At 38.1% G+C, this 27,962-nt stretch overlaps 2 protein-coding genes across 4 annotated transcripts in view; one reads left to right on the top strand and one right to left on the bottom strand.

Moving 5' to 3' along the window:
• Window positions 1–18,500, bottom strand: part of arid4b (AT-rich interaction domain 4B) — an 83,395-nt gene extending 64,895 nt beyond the window's left edge. For all 3 annotated transcript variants that reach the window (XM_084391836.1, XM_084391837.1, XM_084391838.1), the window contains exons 1-2: window positions 18,270–18,500; window positions 11,322–11,381 (exon numbers count right to left, since the gene is read on the bottom strand). In XM_084391836.1, coding sequence (XP_084247962.1) covers window positions 11,322–11,327 — 6 coding nt within the window. In that variant the 5' untranslated portion in view covers window positions 11,328–11,381; window positions 18,270–18,500. The remainder of the gene's footprint in view (window positions 1–11,321; window positions 11,382–18,269) is intronic.
• A 1,544-nt stretch (window positions 18,501–20,044) lies between these two features.
• Window positions 20,045–27,962, top strand: part of ggps1 (geranylgeranyl diphosphate synthase 1) — a 30,008-nt gene continuing 22,090 nt past the window's right edge. Inside the window, exons 1-2 of the mRNA XM_084390532.1 lie at window positions 20,045–20,375; window positions 24,395–24,489. Coding sequence (XP_084246658.1) covers window positions 24,417–24,489 — 73 coding nt within the window. The 5' untranslated portion in view covers window positions 20,045–20,375; window positions 24,395–24,416. The remainder of the gene's footprint in view (window positions 20,376–24,394; window positions 24,490–27,962) is intronic.

The following is a 27,962-nucleotide window of genomic DNA, read 5'->3' as shown; positions in this document are numbered from 1 at the left end:
GTGATTAATCAACTGGGAAGTGCGGTGATTTATCTATCAGTTTTTACCCGTTTCACCTGGGGATGAAAAAAAGAGGTTTTAAATGCAGCAATTTCAATCGGCTTTGCTCTCCAACAACAACAACAACAACATCAGCACCGTCACACTTTCATGAGTCACGCCTTTGCAGAGCGAGCATGCATTGCTCTACAATAGCTAACAAAGAACGGCACTCATGTGTTTTCTGGAAAGCGCAGCCAGACTCGCCTCAAGGCAGGAGAGTGCGATTCCTCAACGGAGCGATTTGCATTGGGCTGTAGGAACTTTGGCCAGCAGGGTAATGACTTCAAAATCCTGCACCTGCATTGCCAACATTATTACAAACTCCACTGGAGTGAAGGTTATATAACCCGCGCTGAAACACCAGAAAAGCTATTGCAATATTGGCGACTTTATGCAGGGGGAAAAACAGCTCCTCACGTTGGCTGTTTTACAGCTCCTCGATTCACCTACCTCTGCTGAGGTGGAAAATTCTCCCCTGCCGTCCATCGCCTGATTAAACACACGTGTTCGGTCGGCCAGAGTAGAGCGAGCGCGTTAAACTGATCTTTCCTGTAGCAGGTCAACAATGACAGAGTGAAGAGATACTACTAAATTAAAGACACCAAATACACCAACATCATATAATGTAGTGGACAATTAGCCAAAAAATAAAGAAATAAAACTGTCCAAAATGAACACTCATCAAGTGACACGTGTGAGTGAATAAAATCGGTACTGGCTGTTTTTGTTTTGTTTTTTATGGAATTGTAAAAAGCTTTTAACAAACAAAACAATCTGCTTTTGAAGTAAAAAAATAACGCCTTGTTTTGGCTCATGTGGAAAATGGCACCAACAGCAAATCAATAAATGGCACCAAAATAAAAAATGTAATTCTATATAAAATGCACCTTATACTCAAAGCACTATAAACATAATACATACAAATATTAATAAGTAGTTAAACGTATTAAGTCCCCCTGTGGTGAAAAATCAAGTTTTAAATGTTGTTTATATCTCTGTGTGGTGTTTTTAATATGATTTAAGATAAATAAATAATTTTGTCCCTTAAACTCACCTCTGATCACCAAAATGACATATTTAAGCGTTTTTTTTTTTTCTTGAAAAAAAACCTTCATGCCTTAAAAATATCTTGAATGTAACTCGACACCCTTGCCTCATTTAGTATGCGCGGGTTCTATGAATATGCAAATGAGCCCGCCTCCACTCACTCACTCAGCTCAGAGATCCACTGGTTGACGATCACACGTTGATCTGATTGGTTACAAGGTAGTTTGTGACGTCAGAAACACCAGCGATTTCAAAGCGTGAGTTTGAGACTGTCTTTGGTTCACTGCAGTTTTAAGGAGGAAATACTCAGCAATGGTGTCGACTTATGAATTTACACATGGCTTGTCTGAAAGTGTATTAAAAAACACCACAAAGACACATAAACAACATTAAAAGCTGGATTTTCACCACAGGGGGACTTTAATACATAATTTTATTTATTAACAATTAGTTTAATTCAAATAGTTTAAACATATAGATTCTAGAATAAATTAAAAAAATGCTGTCACTATAACTCAGTTACTGCGGGTTTTCAACTTGAATATAGACTATATTAATACAGAATGTGCATTGATCTTCATTTTACATCAGCCGTGTTTCCACTGTCGGGCCAGAAGCTCCACAGCGCTTCACTAAAACACGCCTCTCTGGAACAACGTCACACTAACCCATCATTTCACCAACAAACGGAAGTTTTAGCAGAAAACTAATCAGAAAGAAATCATCACAGCGTGATCGCAAAACATTTTTGTTGTTTACCTGAATATTTAAAACCCAAGAATCGATGTTTTACCACAGGTTTACAATAAAAAGTGATACACTGATCATAATTAATTTGCATTAGCCACACAGAAATAAAGTGGTTTACCGTAACGGTCTATTTCACACAAAAAAGAAAGAGGACAGACTTATTCAGTCGCGTCTGTTTCTGTTTATTTGGTAGTTACAGGACATATTTACATCACATTTAGAAAGAATGATCATTTCTACAAATATGCCACCAAAAATACGACCTGAGGAGCTTTAGCACTCTCTCCCAGTATATGCTACAGATATTTTCAGTCAGAGAAACAAGAGGAAGCTCCCGAAAAGAAGTTGCTTTATTTTATGATAGTCCGGTATAAAGAGGCCGGAGACTGTCAGTAGGCTACTGACAGATACAATAAATACATGATTATGGTTAGCGTGCATAGTCTTTTGCATCGCGTATAAATATTTCTACCTTATACGGTGATCAGAATCCACATCGGATCTCAAACAGAAGGCATTCAAACATGAAAGTGAGTCTTGAGGTAAATGATTTGAAAGTCTTTAATGCTGCTGATGTTAGCTGACAGAATCATCCATCCATCTCCCGACTCAGATAAACTCCGCCTCTGTTCGTAACCGCTCCGCCTCTAGCCCGAGCCGGCCCGCTTTGGACCAAGGTATTCGGTGGGCCAGAAAACCCAGCCCGTTGGCCCAGAGGAAGCCCTGACGAGGCCCGATCAAGCCCTGGAAGTGACAGTGGAAACGCGGCTATTGGCCACGGGTTCATCCATAGTCTGAACTACTGGTTGTATAAAGCTTAGCTACAAAATTCTGGATCTTGAATGTCCTTTTCTAAAGTCAGAATAGAAAAGAAAAGAAGCAAAGCGTTGTCATGACCATGCGGGAACAGTGTTGGGCTGCTTCAATAATCCACCGTTGAGTTCGGTTAAGTCTGCCCCTGGCTTCAACATCAAACATGGCGATTAACAAGTACTCAAGGCCAGACAGCTTTGCTTTGAACCACAAAATCTGTCAAATATGCCTCCCACCATCACAACCAAACATATAAAAATCTGTTCAGTTTCCATGAATCACGACCTCATCTCCCAGAGGTGGAAATTACCAGCAGACGCTCTGTATCAGCGGGACACCTCATCACATTCACTCATCAGTGTTTGATCAACAGCGCTGGAGGGAAGGGTTAATTCACCAGGGCTGGGGGGAAAAACACCAGACAAGTGACACAAATACACCGGAGATTTAAAACATGTGGGCAGAAATTACCATTTTTATCCGTTATGTAACAACGTTTTGCTCAAATTCAGTTGCTCATGCACTATTACTCAATCATTACATTTGATGCCAAATGAATAACTCCGCACTCATGGATCAACCATCATCACATATTTGTAATGAGAAGAAGCATTTAACAAGAAAAGCAGATTTAAGGGATCCCTGCGGTTTACTGCCAAAATAAATGTTTGATGGATTAATGCTTGAAAATGAAGAAATTAAGATGGCTATAAATTTTAGTACTGCAATTTTACAGTTATAATGTAAAATAAATTATTATATTCATTTTCTTAATTTTCTTATTTTACAATAAAATATTACAATGGTCATTTTTTTTTAGATATATTTTTATTTATTAATAATAATGGTAACAACAATTATAGCCATATCGATATGTATATATATAAGTTTAAGTATAGGGATGCACCGATATAAACATTTGAACCGATACCGATAAGTCTTTTTATTTGAAAGCCGATAACCGATATATTGGCTGATAAATCTAAATCCAAATTTTTATATCATTTTTGAAAACCTGATAAAAAATTTTTTTTTAAAAGTCTCACTATTAAATCCATGTCCCAAGCACACAAATATGATGTTCTCATTATAATTGTATGTAGCCGATATGACGGCACATGTTGCACTCAACCGTATTTTCCTTTTTGAAGTGATTACAATCATCTGAAGTGTCTCAGTTGAACTGTCCTGCAGAAGATATTGTAAATGATTTTTAATATAATTTCTTGTTAAAGGCTGATACAGTTAAGCACTGTAAAAAAATAAATAAATAATTCATTTAACCTAAAATGTGCTCCATTTAGTGACTTCTTAATTACCTGCTCGTTTTCAAAAATATGATTTAATAGCAATAAGTGCATGTTAAAACCATTGTGTTTCTACGTAGGCAATGCTGTACAGGTCAGGTATAAAGAATGTGTTTGCTCAGGTGGCGAAACATGTCCACCCAACAGATTTTTTTGAGGGAACACTGGTTGCACTCAATCGTATTTTCCTTAAAGTGTCTCGGCTGAAGGAGATAATCCATTATTTATCAGCTTTAATATATCGGCCAAACTTTCTTATCGGGCCGTTAACGATAACATTAAAAATACTGTCTGATACCGATATATCGTGCATCTCTATTTCAGTATTAACTAAAACTGAAATAAATCTAAATTACAGCTAAATAGATACACTAAATAAAAATAAAAAAATACAACAAAATTACTAAAACAAACTAAAATTGAAATAAAGCAAAAAATATACAAATAAAATCTATATATTATAAAAAATAATACTAAAATAACTGTAATGTTATAATAACTAAATATTGTATAAACAATGCTATGAAAAATCCAGATAAACTATACCTCACTAGTTCTCCGAGCAGAATATTGCTGGAATATATATATATATCCTTTGGTCACTGAAAACTGGTTTTGATCGTGTGGCTTGAAAGCACTGGATTTGAGACGGGTGTCAGTCGTCACAGAGGAAGGGTTAGGAACAGGTCGCTCTGGTCTTAGTCTTCAACGCTGGCAGTCTTCTGTGTCATACTTTATAAATAGAAACAGCCAAGAGATGTCCGTCTCTCCACCAACCCTAAATCACCCTCCTCAAAATAGGTCAATCTGATGGATCGAGCCGCACACAAGAGACGAGAAGTGACGTCGACCACAGACAAACCTCGCCAATGCAATCACAAGAGCACTGCAATCTCAGCCAGGGACGAAATCTCAAAGCAAGAACCAAACAATACTCGTACCAAACCACGGCTTATTCACCAAGCAATAAGACATCGAGGGGAATAAGGAAGAATTAAGCTTCTTCAAGACCAAACAGTAGAAAATAGCTCGGCTTTTAAGCCTCTCTTTGTTGTGTCGTTCAATACTTTAAACTGGAGAACTAGTCTGTGCTATTGCTGACCTAGCTTACCGTGCAGGAGAAAGAGGTTTGGCTGTTTACCTCCAGGCAAAACACCTTTAAATACAACATGAGCACAATAATTCTTTGCACGAACAATTTAGAGACATTTCTAGAATACCTTTGCTTTTTATTTTATTGTATATCTATTTTAAAAGTCAGCTGTTACTAGTCTAAATGATCTAAAAATTGCACAGACATTTAAAGGGATCTGAGCCATTTCTATTAGTGCTGCTATTGTTAACTAAAACTGCAACTAAAAACTAATAGAAAACAAATATCTTTTGAGAATTGAAATAAAGCTGAAATACAAATCTAACTTCAATGACTCAATGACATTTTTTTTTATAAAAATTTTGAAATGTTGAGTAGGCAACCAAGTGAAATAAAAGTACAAAAATTTCTAAAACTGATCTAAATAGAAATACTAAAATAAGAAAATGCATATAAAGAAAAAAAAAAAAAAATTACTAAAACTTAAAATAAAAAAATAAAAGCTAATTCAAATAGGAATACCTTAAGAGTAAATAAATAATAGTAAATTAACTTTATATAAATAATACTAAAGTCAAATATTACAATCTGATCTCCATTTGTTTTCAGGAACTGCAATTCAGCCAAACCTCTCGTCTCTCCTGCAGGCGTTCTGCTCGATACACACACACACACACAAAGAAGGTTTTTTTAATAGTCCTGAGATGTTTTATTTTCATTTGCATACCTGAGAGCCAAAAAGCGTTAAATACACCATTTGCAGTCATCATTTCTCCGCGGCGCTGGCGGTTTCGTTGAGGGAACTTCGATGTCAGCATTTCTTGCCACAAGGTGAAATGAAACGCTTCTAGGAATGGAGATTGGAGACGTCAACGCATCCAGACGGATGTTAACACACTCTACGGAGTATAAAGTGAGATAAACAGCGGTCTTGTCTGCCATTTCTTTTGTATTACCGTGTCAGCGGGTGGAAAGTGTCTGATGCGACCATCTCAAAATTAGCACACACACACACACACACCATGTCTTCCTCACAGCGTTCAAATGACTGAGGATCTGATGTAATGTGATATTATTACATGCAACAACCAGTCGTGCTCACTAAACTGGCCAGAGATCTCATTGAGTTTTAGACAGTCTGCTGTCCAGTCATTTCCTACTGCCATTAACTGGTCTGGTGGCACACCAGTGAAACGCCCAGTCTAAATATCTGATGCATAGTGGATTTAAAACGGCTTAAATTGCCAGCTATGCAACTTTCAGGAGTCCAGGGATGCCTGAAAATGAAGGTGTGTTTACATTTTATATCTGTTACTGAGTCTGTGAAATAATCTGTATATATTACATTTGAATTAGGGATGCATGATTTTGGGAAAAAACTTGCAATATGAAAATCTGAATAGCTCTATTTGGAAAGAATTAATCATTCTAGATTTAGGGTTTGGGTTTAGGGGATTTTGTAGGGGAGTGAATCTGCATAGAGAATAATAAACAAATTACGATTAACAGATAAATACAATAGAACAAGGACACAAATGAAATAAGCAGTTCTTTATGTTTTTCAGGTAAGTCTAACAATATTCAGGTACAGAAATTGAATAATCAAATGTAAAATAACACAAATAAATATAATTAATCTTGCTGTCACTTTAAGAGCTAATGTACGGATCCAATATCATGATACACATCCATTTTCTTTGAGCGTGTCTTGATTATATTTGCGGAGGCAGGCATTTTGACATCATTTTGTGTGTATTTTTCTGTTCAAGCACAAACAGAGGCGGAAGAGACGGGAATTCGGTGTTCACGTGCTGTCTGGTTTAAAGGGGTCATGAACTGGATTATTTCATTAGTTCACTCTCTGTGGGATAGTACCTTTAAGACGCCGCTCGTCTGCTGAACAAGACACCGGACGCAAGCGGCGCAATGCGACAAAAGACAGTTGAACCCATTATAATCAGTGATGCTGTCTACACTGGATGCGAGCGACAAATCTCCGACAGTAAACTGATGCCTCATTCTCTTTATGACGCACTGACGTGAAGGACTAATGCTTAGTAACGGGTGCTTTGCCGCGTTCAGGGTAAACAGCTTTTACTGTTGCGACGCGAGCGACAACGGCCGCGTCCGGTGTAGACACGGTGTCAGCCCATTACAGCCTATAACGCTACGTTACAACATCAAGCAATATTCCAATAACTTATAGAACTATAACACTTTATATAGGACCAATTTACATAATGAGTAGCTTCACATTTAGTATTTAACTAAAAGTACTGTACATATGTAATTAAACATGTTTTCACTATGGTATTATTACTTTTACTTTAGTAATAAGATCTGAGTACTTCCTCCACTGGAAGACACTAGAGGAATTAAGACTAATAATAGAAGATAACAAGGTTTTGCCAGTGACACTTTTGATATATTTATAGATATGTTATTTATTATATAACATGACTAAATAAAAAGTCATTAGTGAAGATTATGCAACAGTATTTAGAATATAATATAGAATAGAAGATGCAATGCAAACTAGTTTGATTACAGCTCAAATGTCTCATTCTCCTTCTATCATTCACCCTGCCTCCATTACATATCTTTGTCGCACAAGTGTTTGATCACCACATTTGACTGATCATTGCAAAAAAAATAAATGTATATATATATTTTCATTCTGTTTATGTAAACTGTATACCATGTACAGTACCAGTCGAAAGTTTGTACACACGAATGGGAAAGTGTGTCCAAACTTTTGACTGGTACTGTACTATAATATACACATGAATAATTTTGCTACTGTATTATAATATACACATAAATAATATCGGCTGATGTATCGATATCTTGCTTTTTTTACTCCCTAATATCAGCGTCGGCCCCCAAAAATCCATATCGGTCGGGCTCTAGTATGATCCCTCTTAGTGTTGTCAAAGACCCGGTACTTCGGTACCAAAAAAAGCTGTAACGGTGCGTGTCCACTACAGCGGCAAAACTCCGCTCAGTGCCGCTGGCAACGCTGTAACGTCTCCGCTTTGGGGTGTGTCTGTTGCGGGTGTGTTTAATCGAAGTTTTTTTCAACACACGGACAGTATAATCATCAGCGATTTTTCCAAATGCACCAAGCAAAGATCCTTTCAATTTTATAAACTTTTATAAACCCAGCCAATATAATCACAATGAACACATCCAAAATAAAATCTTTAACATATATTTAACAACTGCAAAGCATCTAACTTGTAAACAAAATGATTTACGCACTAAATTCAGCATAAACTCCGGCACAATTTGCATATTTTTAAACTCTCAAAACAGACGTCACATCCCGAACCTCACAGCAATTGGCTGCCGACTGCGTTTTTCGCTTGATATTTGATATTTGAACTGCCCAACCTTTTGACGCTCTCAACGCTTTCTCCGGCCCGCTGTCAATCCCAAAATGCACTGCGCGAGCGTGAAGCTCTTCCCAGATTTAACAATACTAAAACTAAAAGAGCAGTAGGAAAAGTTCACAGTCAAATGAGCAGCTTGATGAACAATGTGAATAATTAGAGTCTCAGGTTAGTCCTCAAACTCACAGTCAGTCAATGGAGCAGATGGTTAAATCTCATTGTACCACACACACACACACACACACACACACACACACACACTCACACACACGGTCATTCAATAACAGATAACAGCAACCACAGCCAACAGAGAATCCGAGTGCTGCCACCGACTTGACCACTAGTGCATGATGGATCTCTGTGATAATCTTCATGCTGTCGTCCTAGCTGCTGGGCATGACCATATGTTACAGGGGTGGAAGCTAAAAGTGTTGGAGTTTGCTAATGGTGCGTGACTCAGTGCCCACTGCACCTCCATGTCCCTGCCATTAATTTTTATCACATCGTTGTTGAGGACTGAAGCCAGTACCCAGCGTAATGCATGTACACAGCGGGCTTTTAGGCCCCGTTTACACTTGTGACCTGGTATTAACTTATGCTGCATGAAGCACTTTAGTGTTGTCAAAAATATCAAAACTGAAATATCTGAAATGGTCCCCGTACTCAGTACCCGATACACCAATACCAGCTGTGCTCTTTCTTCTCTCACATTAAGTTATGTCTTAAGTGAATGTAAACAGTTGAGAAATAAAAATCATGTGTAACAGTATATTGGATCCATGCATTCGGTCTTAAAGTGACAGGAACCTAATAAAGCAGCTGCCGTCTGTCATTAATGTTAGTCAAACAACAAAAGACAAAGAGAAAATCACTCACTGCTCTTGACTGAATCACTTTTGTAACTTTAATTGTAAGGATTCATCTGTATTTATTTACTCAGTGAAGACTATGCAGTGTATATTTTACATTTGATTTATTTCTAACCTGAATACTACTGTTAGACCTACCAGAAAAACTTAAAGCACTGTTTATTTAATTTGTATCTTTATTCCATTTTATTTACTTGTGCTATCGTTTGTAATGTTTATTTGTTCTTACTTTATTACTGACTTGTTTACTTATTTACTTGTTTACTCGTAATGCCTGTCTGGGCAAGTATCCTTGTAACAGCCGGTTAGGCCTATGTCTTAAACGAACGTAAACAGTTGAGAAATAAAACACTTGTGTATCAGTGTATTGGATCTGTGCCGCTCTTAAAGTGACAGCAGCCTAATAATCCAGCTGGGATAAACATTTCATTTAAACAATGAAGAATATAATTTTACATTTGATAACTTTATTTCTGTACCTGAAAACTTAGACCTAGCTGAAAAGCACTGTTTATTTCATACGCATCTTTGTTCTGTTGTATTTATGGTGGCCTGATGAATGTTAAATGGATCCAATCCATGTTCAATAGAAGTTATTTGCATGAGTTTTTGAACTTTGCTAATTTAAAAAAATATATATTTTAATGACAAAAGTTCAAATAAGAGAGCAAATGACAAATATCGAATGAACATATCCTGTATCTGAGGCTAAATCACTAAATATTGAGAATACGACAGCACATCTTATATTTTTCTAACTCCAAGCGATCAGCCACTGATCGGAAACCAGCTGATAATCACCAGCGGCGTAACATGAGATTGAAAATTAATAATTTAACAAAACTTTAAATGAAGTTTTATTACACCTGAGTTATATTTATTATCAATTAATTGTGGGCACAGGTTTTCTTATATACGGATATATTATATACGGAGGGGGCTTCAAGGACAAAAGGTCTATTTTAGATCAGCTGTTTCTGTGAAGGATCCGTGTGCAGTTCATTGATCAGGTGCTCAGATTAATGCATATATTGAATCAAAATTCAATTCAAAAACCAAAATCGATGATTCATGACCCCAAGAATAGATTTGAATCTAATTGTGAGATTCCAAAAGACTCCCAGCCCTAGTAAACAGGCCCTTAAATTCTTGCCCTGACAAAGCATGCTTTAACGTCAATATTGCTTTCGCCATCCACTGGACTATTCTCTTCCTTATACTGCCCCTTGTAATTTAACCTAGTTTAATCAATATGATATACATCAAGTACACTTACAGGACCTCACTTTAAATGTACAGGTAACGATCTGGTCGCTAGTAACCATGGAAACAAAAGCATGAATGAAAACAACTGAACTGAACAGACTGGTATTAAATTTCCTACAATGATGAATTTATAGATAGAAATAGACCAAAAGAAAATAAGGAAGCAAAGCGTTCATGTTTTCCGTGCCGAGCAGCGCGTCTGTGGGAACATGTTTGCACTTCGGAGCAAAATTCTTATGCAAAATTCAACACTGTGGCCATTAAAATGGATTCGGCGCTACACAAAGGAAAGATTCTTGTATAAACAAAAAAGCAGACACAGATCGACACCCAATAAAAATGTTATTAAAAATACATTACCAAAACAAACTCTGAAACTAATGCTTAAACTTTAATAACAAGCATTGAGCATCTTATAAACCCCATGAAATCAGATTTCAAGCTTGCAGCATTTAGCAAAAGTCGACAAAACACAACTTAGCATACATTCACGTCTTCCACCTCCAGGAAAACAGACCTGACCTGAAATGCACTTACAAATACAAAAATACAAATTGTCCAGGTAAATGAGAATGTCTCTCCCAATACAAACTGCAACCAAATGACAAAAGCAAGTAGAAAACCATGGTTTTGTCGTGCTGTGATGTAAACCAATGTCTATAGACAAGTCAACTCAGCAATTCATCATCTGACCTCCACCATTTCATCTTCATACAGTGTCTCTAAAGTTCAGGAGCATTACCTTCATCTCCGTCCACGGTGACGGCGATCCTCTTGAGTGAACTCACTTTCAGGTCTTCAGCTGAAAGACATGAACACACATGTATAATGAGAACGAGAGCTAGACACTTAACACATGAGTGAAAACACTGCTTTGGCATGTTTGATCTGACATTAAGTAGGACAGTTCGTGATGCACCATGATCATGATTTTTCATGGATGATTCCCATTTTTTTTACAAACAAATTGGCAGATTTATTTCTTTGCTCTATAACAGGCAAACTAAGACTTTAAAATGCAGTGGTTGCCTCTAATTTCCAATGGCTCCAGAGATTCTTTGTTAATCACAATCCACACAAAGATGCTACACACAAGCAGTTGTTTTTGATTTGAATTTGATTGTCTAATTTAAGATTTAAAACAAAAACAGAATGGTCTAACTTTAGATTTGTGAAATCATGCTTCATATAGGACACCTGCACAAAACAAAAATCATTCTAGAATGATTAATTCTTTCCAAATAAAGCTATTTCAAGTCGTAAGTCATTTGCATATCAATATATACACTCACCTAAAGGATTATTAGGAACACCATACTAATACTGTGTTTGATCCCCTTTCGCCTTCAGAACTGCCTTAATTCTACGTGGCATTGATTCAACAAGGTGCTGAAAGCATTCTTTAGAAATGTTGGCCCATATTGATAGGATAGCATCTTGCAGTTGATGGAGATTTGTGGGATGCACATCCAGGGCACGAAGCTCCCGTTCCACCACATCCCAAAGATGCTCTATTGGGTTGAGATCTGGTGACTGTGGGGGCCATTTTAGTACAGTGAACTCATTGTCATGTTCAAGAAACCAATTTGAAATGATTCGAGCTTTGTGACATGGTGCATTACCCTGCTGGAAGTAGCCATCAGAGGATGGGTACATGGTGGTCATAAAGGGATGGACATGGTCAGAAACAATGCTCAGGTAGGCCGTGGCATTTAAACGATGCCCAACTGGCACTAAGGGGCCTAAAGTGTGCCAAAAAAAATCCCCCACACCATTACACCACCACCACCAGCCTGCACAGTGGTAACAAGGCATGATGGATCCATGTTCTCATTCTGTTTACGCCAAATTCGGACTCTGCCATCTGAATGTCTCAACAGAAATCGAGACTCATCAGACCAGGCAACATTTTTCCAGTCTTCAACTGTCCAATTTTGGTGAGCTCGTGCAAATTGTAGCCTCTTTTTCCTATTTGTAGTGGAGATGAGTGGTACCCGGTGGGGTCTTCTGCTGTTGTAGCCCATCCGCCTGAAGGTTGTGCGTGTTGTGGCTTCACAAATGCTTTGCTGCATACCTCGGTTGTAACGAGTGGTTATTTCAGTCAAAGTTGCTCTTCTATCAGCTTGAATCAGTCGGCCCATTCTCCTCTGACCTCTAGCATCAACAAGGCATTTTCGCCCACAGGACTGCCGCATACTGGATGTTTTTCCCTTTTCACACCATTCTTTGTAAACCCTAGAAATGGTTGTGCGTGAAAATCCCAGTAACTGAGCAGATTGTGAAATACTCAGACCGGCCCGTCTGGCACCAACAACCATGCCACGCTCAAAATTGCTTAAATGACCTTTCTTTCCCATTCTGACATTCAGTTTTGAGTTCAGGAGATTGTCTTGACCAGGACCACACCCCTAAATGCATTGAAGCAACTGCCATGTGATTGGTTGATTAGATAATTGCATTAATGAGAAATTGAACAGGTGTTCCTAATAATCCTTTAGGTGAGTGTATTGCAGAAAATCTAAACATTGAAATGTCTGCCAATAAGGGTTGCACATTTTTTTCCAATATCGTGCAGCAATAAGTGCAATGCAGTTTGTGTGTCCTGAAGAGAGATCGGCCAAAATAAAACTAAGGCTGCATTTACACCACAGGTCTCAATGCCCAATTCCGATTTGTGGACCATATCCGATTTTTTTGATGACCAGCTTACATCTTCTTTTAAAAGTGACCCATATCCGATATCTGCATTTACACTATAAACTTGGTGAAACCACTGACCCGGAAAACCTTAGGAAGATTTGCAATGGACGCAGATGAAATGACAATACAAGCTTCTGCTTTCCGCACCATCTTTAAAGGTCAGCAAAACAATTTGGTTGAGCTTTCGTGCGCCATTGAAAAGAGTCATGTGATGATGGTTGGTGTCCACGTCATTCGCCACTGTCGTTTTTTCAATGACGTACGACTCGCATTGACAGGGAAATATCCGATCTGACCGCTTACATGGCAGAATATATGAATCCATGTGCTTTTTTCCTGCTTACACACTCGTGGGTTATATCCGATCAGTGCCGCGTGGAAGGGAAAACATTGGGAATTGGGCCACTTGAGCCGTGTAATGTGAATGCGGCCACAGAAAGTACACAGAAAACAACCAATAACATTTTATCCATCATACTAGGATGTTTGTTACTGAGAAATGTGAATAACTTTAGATTTACACTGAAACACACATGCACAACAATATTCCCCTAAATTATGCTAAATAGTAAAAAAGTGAAAATAAATGGTTCAGATTTGTTACGCAAAATATTTGTGCGTTTTAACGTAAAGTTTAGTGGTTGAAAACCTGAGATGGTAATCAAATGGTTGAAATGGTTAGTCCATTACCTATAACCACTGATGAAAACACTTAACGTCGGGTTATTTCAGAGACTGTCACTGTAATAAGAGTATTTCAAGATATAAAAGTCTCAAATAAATGACTAATTATTAGTTATGCAACCAGTTGATTGCAGCTAAATAGGGGTGTAACGATTCCCTCATGTCACGATTCGATACATATCACGATACGATATTATTGCGATACTCCAAGCCATATGATAAAAGGTTAACAAAAAATGATTAAAATGCTAAATTTGGTTTTACATTGTGTGTGTAAATGAATAGGCTTGGACTTGGTGCTGGAAACCCAAAGCACAGCACAATAGAGACACCAGAATAACAATATTCATGATTCTGAAGCTCTTTTTACACAAATATTCCCCCATTGCATTATTATACATTATATTCAACATTATATAGTAGTTTAATGTAGTACTGACACTAAAACTCTGAAAACTTGAATGTTTTCTCACACAGTAATCTTTATTTTGGGTGAACTATCCATGATACATATTGTTGCATTTTTGTATTGCGATATATTGTGACACGATATATTGTTACAGCCCTACTAGTATTTCAAGTTAATGATAAACGTCTCAAATAAATGACTATTTATTATTTGCAACCAGTTGATTGGAGCTAAATGTTTGTATTTGTGCAGTGAAAGGAAACTGTGCTTCAGAGTGTGTTGTTAACCGGGAGGCACAGACACCTGCAGCTGCAGATAACACACTTCATGCTGGAGGTCCAGATCATTATGCTGTATGTAAGCCGCTTTTAACACACTTTTATTCAACCTCGAAATTGAATACATTTGAGACTATAATTTAAATTTGCGGAGGTAGTGCACAGACAATATAGACCAACAAGAAACATTCGGCATTATAGTTTCAAATCAATTACAAAACTCAATCAGTCATAATGATAATTAATTACTATAACAATCATAGCAATATTGGTGATTTGATTTAAGATAAAGATATTATAGCTTAGTCTAATTTATATTATTCATTGATAAGTTGTCATTTGTTAATATTAGTTAACTACATTAGTTAACAACTATGAACAACATGTTTTAATCTTAATGGTAATCTCAACATTTACTAATACATTTTTTAGATTAAAAGTTGTAGCTATCTGTTAACATTAGTTAATGTACTGTGTAGGCTACTAACATGAACATTTTTATTAACTAGCATTAACAAAGGTTAATAAATAGTGTAAAAATATATTGTTCATTCATTGTTAAGTTCATGTTAGTTGGTGCATTAACTAAAGTTCATAAATAAGACCTTACTGTAAAGTGTTACCTTTACATTTTGCAGTTCATTGATGAACATCACAGTAATATGAACACGACTGTTGAAAAGGTTTTTATTGTTGACAGCCAGGAAACTGTCTTTAGTTGTTATCAATTAGCTTAAGGCTTGTATGTTTGCAAAGAAGAGGTAATAAAGCTTAGTGGTTGCTGATCTGGTTACCGAAAGGTTGCAGGTAAATCACCATTGTGTTCATGTAATAGTAACAGTAAAAATAATGGTAGAAATAACAGTAATACTTTACTACAGCCCTGAAGTCTACTTTGAACACATCAACCCAACATTTTCATGGTTAAAGGTGATGTGCGCAATTTTTCAACGTCATATTTTTTTTCCTACCCTAGCTTAATTTACAGAGAGAGAACTCATTTATTAGTTGATTTCACTGAAGAGTAAAAAACACTGTGCACCGACACAGCAATATTGACTCAACTACTGAATTGGGGCCCAGAACCATTTATTTGTCAACCAATGGCAGACAGGAGAAGTGTTCAGTGGAAACCTGTTTGAAAACAGTCCCTGCATTTGCAATTCCAAAAAATCTAGTCTAATTGGTCATTTAAAGGGTTAGTTCACCCGAAAATGGAAATTATCCCACAATTTACTCATCCTCAAGCCATCCTAGGTGTACATGACTTTCTTCTTACAACCGAACATAATCAGAGTGATTAAGGGGTCCGGTGTTTTGTTTTGCTTTATCCTCTGCGCTTCCACGTTCGTCAATACATCATGCGTCGGGTCAGAGGTCACTCTTCCGCCGGAACTAGACTTGTGTACGGCCATTACCGGAAGCTAGTGATTATAGTTCATAAAGTTATAAATATGCACATTTTTCATACAAAAACGCATCGCTTCAGAAGGCCTTTATTAACCCCTGGAGTCAAATGGATACTTTTATGATGGATGGATGACCCTTTTTTTGGGTACCATTCACTCCCATTATAAAGCTTGGATGAGACATATATATATATATATATATATATATATATATATATATGATGTCATATACACCTAGAATAGCTTGAGGGTGAGTAAATTATGGGATAATTTCCATTTTCGTGTGAAATAACCCTTTAAGGTTTAAAAGTGCTGTAAACGATTTCAGGCTATTTGCTAACTTCCAACACACTTGGTCAATGAATGACCCCCCCCCCCCCCCCCCCCCCCAATCACATCAAAACCACGCCCTCTCAACGAAGCCCCGCCCTCCACATACATGCCAGCAATGTCAGCACAAAATGATTGACGGACAAAGCACGTTTCTTATTGGCTAAGACCAGGACGGACCGCTCCCCTGACTCCTTTAGCTGTTTACAGAGCCTGTGGCTGTCACAGAGAGTTGTGATTTTGTAAAGACACATTTTCAGTGATAAAGCGGACATTTTATTTGTGGTAGTTGCTTACAAAACACTAAAGCCATAAGTGTTTCAGCCGTTTATATAATGACCGCGTGTCAGTTCGAAATCAACGTGATTTTATTTTATTCATTTTTTTTTTTTTATTTTTTTTTTTACCACAGAAGCGCTTCTACAGGCGAACGGAGTTGAGGAGTCAGCATTACAATTGAACTAGAGTTAAACTACTAGAGAAAGTTAAACGAGTGAGGTAGCTTTACAGTTAGTCCGTGTGTGCACGTATAATGTCGACTGCGCTACAGCATTATGACGCCATTTCTGAGCCACACAACTGCAGTCGCTTGACATCGACATTCTTATCATTGCGACGTTCAGACCAGGTTTGAACATACAAAGGGAACGGAATCTGTCGCCCCCACTTCTTTAACACTGCAAGCCGTGTTGACTTCATGAGGTGGGACGACAGCGACATTGCTATATCGAATAAAGCCGAATGGAGAAAACTAGACAGTTCGCTAAATCACAAAGAAACTGACACGAGACAGCTTTCGTCGCGACAAAGCTCGGCTAACAAAATGCTGACGGTTTATGTGTAACACAATGAACGATCTAATAGCTTTCCGTACAAGGTCAAGCCAAAACAGGGTTTGTACAACTTGCTTGCGATCGGGGGGAAATCGGACTTGTTTTCTTTCGACATCAACTGAATGGAAAACAAATGCGTCGCTGCGCGTGAGCCTAACGACAATGTCAGTTCAAACAATAACTGTCGCGGTTCAGACTTAACCGTCGAAACACAACCGATTATCATGACAAATATAACAATTAGCTTGACAACTACCCGACGGTAGAGATGGAAATCTGCTCGCTTGGAAAACTAGCCTTCCTCGTCGCCAGCCATTTCTGCTCACGCTCAAAAAAGGTCCGTAGATCGACGAGGATGATCCTTAGAAAGGTTAGAGCTCGTAATTAACACATAATTTCCAGAAAATAGGCGATACGGCGATGATCGAACGTTCGGGATTGAAAACTGCAAGATTGTTGATTCATTCGAAGAGATCGTGCGCGAGAGTTTTAAAGAGCGCGTGAACGATTCCAATTCGCTACGATTATTGTGCACATAATCCCAATTCATGCACTCGGAGATTTGAACGCTTTTAGTCTTAATAACTCTTTCGATCGCACAAAAGCCTTACGTAAGGGATCCAGCAAGGCAGCGTTTCCCCCCCATGAGCTATTTGATGCCGAGCAGCCAAAAAAGAAAGTGTTCAAGTCTTTTCGCGAATTCCAACACAACATCTGCTGACGGCGATGCAAGTGAAGCCCAAAGTTGCCCAGTCTGCTACATCGACTATTAACAAACTAATAAAGGCGAACAAAAAGTCTCCCGCTGTCTAGATGCACTATTTACGCCGTAAACCTTCCGGCCAGCGAGAAAACAAGGTTAACAAAACCTCTGATCGACAGCGCTTTAAATCTCGCTGTCAAAATAGAAAGTAAACGATTCAAATGCAGTCGCGTGAATAATGTTAACAAGTGCTCATTTAGTTAAACATTGAAGCTCGACGCAGCGTAGTTTTCTTTCGATCTCCGTCTCCATTAAGACTTTATCTGGTCAACATAATGTCCTACCTGATGTATCCGACGGATCGCGATGTTCCTCCGTTAATTTAGTAATCCATTGAACAATCGAGGGAAATCATCGACGATCAATGCTGGAAACGTCGTCCGAAAATGTAGGGAAAGGTGTCGGGATGCGAATCCGACGAAATAGCTCCGCAATCGCACTCGTTTTCTCTGTGTTAATCCTCCTCCTCTTCGCGTCTGTAACGGACTGAAGGATACACACAAACCGCCCACTGTGGACACCGCGCGCGCTCATTGGCTGCTGCGCGCGCACTAACCGCCCCGCTCGTTTCCTATTGGATGGTGAAATCGGGGGAAAACGTCTCTGCGATACTTTAATCGCAAAGATACTCGGGACTTGTATGTTTTGAACATGACACCCGCGTTATATCGTCACTGGGACGATGGAACACACAATGATGACGTAAACTACATTTCCCAGAGTTCAACAGCGAGTGGGGAAATATGTCCAGGCTCCGCCCACCTTCACGCGCATGCGCTTTGAGCACAGTTAAATCTGAGGAAAAGTCTAAACGCTTTAGTACATTTTGTGGTTTGTGGAAAGAAATCTTTTTTCCTTTTCTTTTTTTTTAAGTTGTTCTCATCCCGTTTGTTTTCGGTCAGATTTCTGTTCTTTAATTAAGGCTCACATCATGCCCAGCTTTCAACTGTGCTTTTATTTGTTTTGTTTTTATCCTATGACAAATCTTATCTTAAGGAAAATTACTTAATCTTCTACTTCTTTTAGCTAATTTTAGTATTCATAAAGGTAATTAAAGAAGAAGAAAAAAAGCCTTTGTTTTAACTACATAAATATAACATTGTTTAAAAAATAAGAAAGCTGTGTTATTTGTAAACATTTTCATGTTTTTATTCAGTGTACTGTAGTAGTAATTCTTTAAAAGCAATATAAATGTCTTGAATAAAATAACTAACCTTTCAAGTTTTCAACGTTGTTGTATTTATGTTCTGATTTAATTTTTAGCCATTTTCCTGAGGCACTACAACAGAACATTGTTTGTTATCGTTAAAATAATAATTGTATAGAAGTTTCAAAGCTAGTTGGGACTTGCATGTTTTTAAAATGACATTTGTGAAAATTTTACAATAATTACAACAATATTTAGTGTCATTCACAAACTTACACTACATATGCACAAAATACTAAGTGATAAAGACAATATTTCAAAATCTAAAATTCTCTTCTACAGTTATTTATGTTTTGTGCATTTAGTATTTTGTGGATATATATATATATATATATATATATATATATATATATATATATATATATATATATATATATATATATATATATAAAAAATATATATATTTTTACCGGGATTCTGCTTTCTCTGTCATTGGTTATTTAATTATTCAACTAAGTGATCAAAATTCAATTTTAAATAGAATAGTTGATTCAGTATTTTACATTAATGACTTACTTTTATTAATATTAATAAAAATGATATCAAAGGTATAATTTATACATTCTGTAAAAGTTTACCCCAGTAGTGGGGTAAGATGTACTCTTTGAATAATTATACATTTTGTTCTATAACAACTAAATTAGCAAATGTTTCTATTTATTTCCTATAATAACACACTGGCTGATGCAACATCATCTGCACATGCTAAACTTATATCTAAATATGTTACAGATTAAAAGTAAACGCACATTATTCTTAAGCCTGGCATCTTACCCTATTACTACATCTACCATAATTCAATGCGGCGTCAGGGGAAAAAGGCCCCACCCACTTTCTGCGCATGCGCTCTGTGGACTCCATGGCGTATTTAAGCGCGAGCAGCGGGGATGAGTGAGCTTCCTGTCAAACTCAGACATGACAGATCAACTGAAGGGTCTCTGGCGCGTCTTAAATATCTATTCTTTTTACATATAGCGGGATATTAGTGTAGTAAAGATGATGAGGTGCCGTTTTGATCGCGTTCTAAATGGGTTGTGAATCGAAGTGGAGTTAAATTACCGTCTTTGGCTAACTGGCTAATGCTAGCGAGCTGGCTGCCAGTGAAAAAAAATTGAAAGCGGAAGAGTGACGTGCTGGATTACGAAAGCGGAAGTGCGAGGATCCAGATTTTTCGATCGAAAAGGTGGGTGGGGCATCTATTTTACTTCGTTAGTACATTATGATATCATTATGAATAATAATAATACAATGTTATTGTTAATTATTATTATACATGTAAATTAAATAGTAATGAATACATTTTATTTCATTTATTATATTTTTATTATTATTATTATTAGATGTGCATTTGTGAATATTTAGCTAGGATTATAATATTAAGTGAAATTGTTTGGCAAATTACCGGTATACAGACACACACATACACATACATATTCTATCTATCTATCTATCTATCTATCTATAGCAAGCATGATATACTGTTTATTTTGCACATAATACTTGTTACACCATAACGTGGTAAAGTAGTGGATTACTTTTGGCTACTATTATGTGTATTACTTGTGTACTAATCACACCGCAAGGCTTTGAGTTAAACCCACATTGTGTTGTCGGTGAAAGCTGGAGCTGTCAGGCTGTGGTGATGGAGTGAGAATGAAGAGCCATTGTTGGATCATGTTTCATACGATCGGTCTCAAGTTACTGCCTATTTATGTTGTCACCAGTATGAGATAATCCCATCTCGATCTGAACACGGAAGATTCTGATCTTGAGAAGGCAGCATTACTACAGGTTTAAAACAGGGTTGAGGAATGACTTCTGCTGATCAGAACCATCAGAGGATCTGTCCATTCGTTGTCTCTCTTCAGCAGTCGGGTTCAGGGAGTAATGGAAACATTTATTTTCTCTGCATAAAACAAATCTAGATATTTCCCTAACTTAGTTATGCATTATTATATGGTTATTTGCATTTTATTATTTGCAATGCATTTAGCATTATATCTTCCTTGCTGTCTGTGACCCTTTCAGAACTAGGGATGCGCCGATAATTCTTTATATTTAAAAGCCGATAACCGATATATTGGCCGATTAATCTAAATCCAAATTTTTATATAATTTTTGAGAGCCTGATTACAAAAACAAAAGTCTAACCAGTAAAAGCCATGTCCCCAAACACACAATTATAATATTCTGCACATGTTACACTTAACTAATATTTTTATTTTTTGAAGTGATTCTAATCATATTTCAAGCAGTTCATAACCATCATGTTATGATCCGTGCGCATCTGAAGAGTCTCAGCTGGAGAAATAATCCATTATTTATCGGCTTTAATATTATATATCGGCCAAACTTTCTTATCGGGCCGATAACGGTAACAGTAAAAATGAACATATTATCGGCCGATACCGATATGATGCCCAATATATCGTGCATCAGAACAGAACACATCTGTGACCCATTTTTGTGTCCCGACCCTCCAGTTTAAAACCCCGTCGTCCCGGTGTGTTCCCCGTCCCCGTCCCGGTGTGTGTTCCCCGTCCCCGTCCCGGTGTGTGTTCCCCGTCCCCGTCCCGGTGTGTGTTCCCCGTCCTCGTCCCGGTGTGTGTTCCCCGTCCTCGTCCCGGTGTGTGTTCCCCGTCCCCGTCCCGGTGTGTGTTCCCCGTCCCCGTCCCGGTGTGTGTTCCCCGTCCCCGTCCCGGTGTGTGTTCCCCGTCCCCGTCCCGGTGTGTGTTCCCCGTCCCCGTCCCGGTGTGTGTTCCCCGTCCCCGTCCCGGTGTGTGTGCCCCGTCCCCGTCTTCGTCCCGGTGTGTGGTCCCCGTCCCGGTGTGTGTTCCCCGTCCTCGTCCCGGTGTGTGTTCCCCGTCCTCGTCCCGGTGTGTGTTCCCCGTCCCCGTCCCGGTGTGTGTTCCCCGTCCCCGTCCCGGTGTGTGTTCCCCGTCCCCGTCCCGGTGTGTGTTCCCCGTCCCCGTCCCGGTGTGTGTGCCCCGTCCCCGTCTTCGTCCCGGTGTGGGGTCCCCGTCCCGGTGTGGGGTCCCCGTCCCGGTGTGGGGTCCCCGTCCCGGTGTGTGTTCCCCGTCCCGGTGTGTGTTCCCCGTCCCCGTCGTCCCGGTGTGTGTTCCCCGTTCGGGCCCAGAAGAGTGTGTGTGAGTGATGGGCTGCGACTGCAGAAGCTTGTCTCTGTCGTGTCCATGAAATTGTTCATGAGTCCAGTGCTGCACTTCCACGAGCGCGACATGGACATGCTATAATAAACGGCCCCTGTTGATGCTCGAGCTGTCATCTACTGTTGTCACTCCAGTTGCTGAGATGTAACTGGTCGAATGAAGTGTTTTTCTCTAAATGGCCTAATTAGATTCATTCTGAAGGATTGCAATACTAGATCCAGTTGTCAGTGAGTTTGAGTTCTTAGATATTATCGATCAGAATGATTTATAGATATTTGACTGTTTGTTGGTCATGCATTGATTTAATATGCATGATCATTTAAAACCTGATGTTATAAATGGCAACATTTTATCTGGTCATCATGTAGGGTTATTCATTTAAAAATGAGTAATTGATAAAGCAGTAAGCCAATTATTGTGTTAAGGTGATTTTAACCGTGGTTTAGGAGTGTCTTTAGTGCTGAATTGTCCTAAATCTTTGTAAAATCACTTGAGTGCATAATTGCTTTCATACAATAGCAGCAACAGCAATAAAACACCAGTGTTCAATAAACAGCTACTTTTTAAAAATCATAAGCAGAATAAACAATTGAGCATTTAAGAATAGCCTAATGCTTTAGGTCAAAATGTTGAACCGTGTTTTGTATGTGTGTGTATATAATGTATGCATTTATGTGTGTATGTGCACTATTATTCAAAAGTTTGGGGTCCGTAAGGATGCATAAAACTAATTAAAAGCCATTTATAATGTCACACAAGATTTCTGTTTCATCAAAGAATCCTGAAAAATAAAATATCACATTTTCCACAAAAATTGTTTTCAACATTGATAATAATCAAATGTTTTTTTGTGCTGCAAATCATCATATTAGAATTATTTCTGGAGGATCATGTGACACTGAAGACTGGAGTAATGATGCTGAAAATTCACATTTAAAAATAAATACCATTTGAATATATTTATTTAAATTTGTAGTAATTTTTCACAAGATTACTGTTTTTGAGGGTAACGTTTGTACAGTACTAAGGATATTGCATTTTATACACATTTATTATACTTTAATGAAACATTATACATATCTTTCAAAGGTAAATTGGATTGAGTTGTATTAAAGGGTTAGTTCAAAATACAGCCTATATAATCTTCTGATTAAAGCCCTTGTCAAATGAAATTGAGCAACATGTTTAAAGGGTTAGTTCACCCAAAAATGAAAGTTCTGTCAGTAATTCCTCTCCCTCATGTTGTTCATCCCCGTAAGACTCTCGTTCATCTTCAGAACACAAATTAAGATATTTTTGATTAAATCTGAGAGCTGTCTCACTCCTCCATAGGCTTCTCTGTTATTGAAACTTGCCGGCCCAGAAAGTTAGTAAAGACAATGTTTAAAATAGTCCGAGTGACTACAGTGGCTCAACCTTAAGTTTATCAAGCGCCGAGAACACTTTTTGTGCGCAAAAATAACGACTTTATTCAACTCTTCATTTTCTTCTGTGTTTCTCTGAGTGAGTTCACGTTGTGTAACAGCGCAGCGCTTCTGGGTTGTACGTCAGAACGGAGGCTCACTATTGGCCGACACTGGTCATGTGTGTGTGATGCTGGCCAATAGTGAGCCTCCGTTCTGACGTACGACCCAGAAGCGCTGCGGAGGAGTGAGACAGCTCTCAGATTTAATCAAAAGTATCTTAATTTGTGTTCTGAAGATGAACGAGAGTCTTACGGGGATGAACAACATGAGGGAGAGTAATTACTGACAGAATTTTCATTTTTGGGTGAACTAACCCTTTAAAATAGGATTGCACATGTTCTTCTGGAACAAATCATGCCCTGCTCACGGTGGGAAAACCCCAAAGTGTCCCGACAGTGCATGCATAATGTTCGGAGTTTACCAGGAAGTAAAGCCAATTGAATTAATAACAACTCAGCCAAGAATAATTGGCTGTGCGTCTGGCATTTAGAGTTTATTGTGGAGGCTGACACACACACACACACACACATACTCTCTCTCACTCTCTCTCTCTCTCTCTCTCTCTGCAGGTTTCTTTGTTGAAACGAAGGGATGGATGGAGAAAAAAGAGCAACTTCTGAAAGGATTCTTCTGGAACCGTACAAGTACTTGTTACAGCTGCCAGGTAAGGCGTTACATGTGTCGTTTATTTTTGTCTGCACGTTCAACGGCGCTGAAGAAATAGATCACAGAAAGAAAAAAAATACATTTACTCGTCACCATCATGTCATCCAAAAACTGAGGCTTTCTACGGTGAAAAACTTCTCTTATCTTTTTCCCATCGACAACATGGTGATCATGGCAGTCGAGCAGTACCTGAGTGTGAGTGAATTAAAAGTTATTTTATTTAACCTTTATTTAACCAGATGATCTCATTGACATTTAAAACCTCTTTTTCAAGAGAGACCTGGCCGAAATGGCAGCATATTAACAGTGCATAGTTACAAATATGATACACCAAGCATACGCACAACAAGGAACATTTTTAAGTTTATTTAATATTTGATAGTATTCACATATTTAAAAATGTATTTAATATTTAATAATATTCACATATTTAATAGTTTAACACAAAAATTAAAGGGATTGTTCACCCAAACAGTTTCTTTGATCTGTTTGAACACACAAAAAAAGATATTTTAAAGATAGGGCTGGGCGATAAAACGATAACGATAATTTTCGCGATATAATTTTTCTCGATAAAACGATATCAAGAGTTCGATAATGTTTATGCGCCAAAAGCGGAACGAAACTCATTTTAACCGCGCGCCACACGGACCATTTATCCGCTCGGCTCAAAGTCCAAACGGCAGCACAGCGCGAGCTCACTAGAGCCGATGCGTTTACTCTTATCACTCTCGTCACGAGATCCAGTGAGAAGCACTTGAATTCAGCGAAGAACACAATGTCTCAGTGATTTAAACCAGTTTAAAGGCAGATGAAACAGCGCTGACAAACAGGAGAAACACTGTGCACAAACGATACTGTCAGAAGGCTTTTCCGTCTACAAATTCCCATCATTTACCATGGATTTACTGTAACGTTAGCCTAGTAATATTAACTGCACCATGAAATGTGGGATATACATATTGAATTGTATTATATTATTAATGTAGACGATGTATTAAAGGACTGATGGGAATATAATTACAGTATTTAATCATGTATTTAGGCTGCTGTTTTTCATACAAATACCATAGAAACCATAAAGTTACATTTTGCCATGATAGTGAGGTGCTACAGGGTATGCCTGGTTTCATCTGTGGTTATCATGATCTAAATGCATGATACTGGATGACCAATGGTTAAGTTTAATAAAACTCAAACAGTCAGAATATTACATTTTACCAAATAAAAATTAGCACATGCAGAAACTAAGAAATTAATTGTCCAATAAAGATATTTATTTTGTTAAGGAAAAATGACAAATGTTTTAATGTTCTTCCTCAGATTTGTGAAATGTTCACCAGTTTGGCAAGTGTTTGTCCTGATATGTTCTGACAATAAAGAGTAGTTTAAAACCACAATTAACGCTCTGGTTTCTACAACTTTCACTTAGGAGCAAAAATCTGCCTTTAAACTTGAAAGAAATAAAGATTTGACTTTTATCGTGATAATTATCGATATCGACTGATATAAAAAAAATTAGCGTGATATTTTTTTGGGGCCATATCGCCCAGCCCTACTTAAAGATTATTGGTAACCAAACAGTTGATGGACGCCATTGACTTCCATAGCATAAAAAAAAAACAAAAAAAAAAAACATATATTTGTATATAACAATGAATGAGTGTTATGATTTAATAAAGCCATATAGACATTGATAGCGGTGTTCTTTATGAACTGTTGTTGTATGGAAAGGATCTAGGATATGTGAATATTTTTTAGTTTCTCCTTTACTGTTCTGCTTTCACAGATAGAGTCAGTCATATGGATATGAAACAACATGAGAACGAGTAAATGATGATGTTTTTCATTTTTGAGGGAATTATTGCATTAACGTGGATGAATGTCGTAGAGATATTAATAGTTTGATATATTGAACTTGGTCTAAAATCTAGTTTAAAGGGTATTATAAGAGGTGTATATCATGGCTGTAGGAAAAGTGCTTTATTGCGATGAAGGGAATATCAGTGGGACGGTTATAATGCAGTTCTAGTGCGGTGCGCTACACTAATTTATTACAGAATTATGCAGCGGCCCTCAATGAAACAAATGACGTTTGCTGAAATATTTCCACATTTATAAGCGCACGTTTTGCATGACTTTATTTTGACCTGCTTTAAGCCGGAATAATTTAAGGAATATTGATTACTCTTTTTAAATTGAACTCTTTGTGCAAAGCGTTTCTGTCAACACATTTGGCAAATGCATTCCTGTGGAATCACTAACAGCTGGAAAGAGCTGCTTTAATTTAAAGGATTAGTTCACCCCCAAAAATGAAACCCCAATGCCATCCAAGAGATCCATGTCTTTCTTTCCTCAGTGGGAGAGGAATTATGTTTTTTGAGGAAAACATTTCTGGATTTTTCTTCTAACAATGGACTTCATTGGTCACCATTGTTTTTAAGTCCATATCAATGCAGTTTCAAACGTCTCTGAAGTGTTTAAACGGGCTGTACGCGATCACAGCTGAAGAAGAGGGTGTTATCTAGCGAAACGAAAGGTCATTTAAAAAAAAAAAAAATTTATAGACTTTTTACCTTCATTAGTTCGGATTGAGCTGATCAACAAACGGACAGGGAACTACGTCGTCACAATGAAAGGTCGCGCCGGCAGAAGTACCGCCCCACTGTTTACAATGCGACCGTACGTAGGAGGGGGGGGGGGGCGCTTGTCTGAAGTTTAAAATCATTGGTTCCCGTAAGCCAATCACATAACGTTTGGTTATGGCGTGTGTTATGCGCATGCTCAGCCGCATCTAACTTCCACTGTAAACACATGTAGTATGATGCGAAAACAAAACCATAGAGTGAAATACCGGAGTGAACATGGCTGTGAACGACTTTTGCAGATTATGTGAAGTAAATCTACGCATCCACGGTACAATCAGTGTCTACGTCACGGCTCTCAGCCCGCCCTCTGTTCGTTGATTGGCCGGCTGTTTTCAGGCCGGAGGAAAACGGAAAGCTATTACGCTGTCTCAGACTGAGTACAGAAGAGAAATGAAATTGAGCGGAAGTAAGAACTCTGTCGTAGTCAGGCTAAATATGAATAGTAGTTCAAATAGTATTGCCGGCGTGACCTTTCAACGTGATGACGTAGTTCATTCGCAGCATCCCTCGTGAAACAATGACATTTGAATCTGCAGTATATCTCATGAAGTGTTTGAGTAATATGAGAGGTCAGGTATAGATGGGAAAACAGCATGTCACATCGCCGGAAGCTGCTGTCACTGCTTGACACTTCTTGTCAGCTACCCATTTTGTGGTATAAGCATCATCATCGTGTAAGTCAGGAGAGCTCAGCGCTCAGGAAGTCTGCAGTCAGCACAATGCACAACGAATGACAATATCACGTGTCTATTATTAACTCCTGCTGTCGTCTCGTGAAGCAAGAACCAGCGACACACGAACAACAGATGTGACTCTCACAGAA

The sequence above is a fragment of the Rutilus rutilus genome, assembly GCF_951802725.1.
Source record: "Rutilus rutilus genome assembly, chromosome: 20".
Taxonomy (NCBI): Eukaryota; Metazoa; Chordata; class Actinopteri; order Cypriniformes; family Leuciscidae; genus Rutilus; species Rutilus rutilus.
This window is presented reverse-complemented; position numbering and strand designations above follow the sequence as displayed.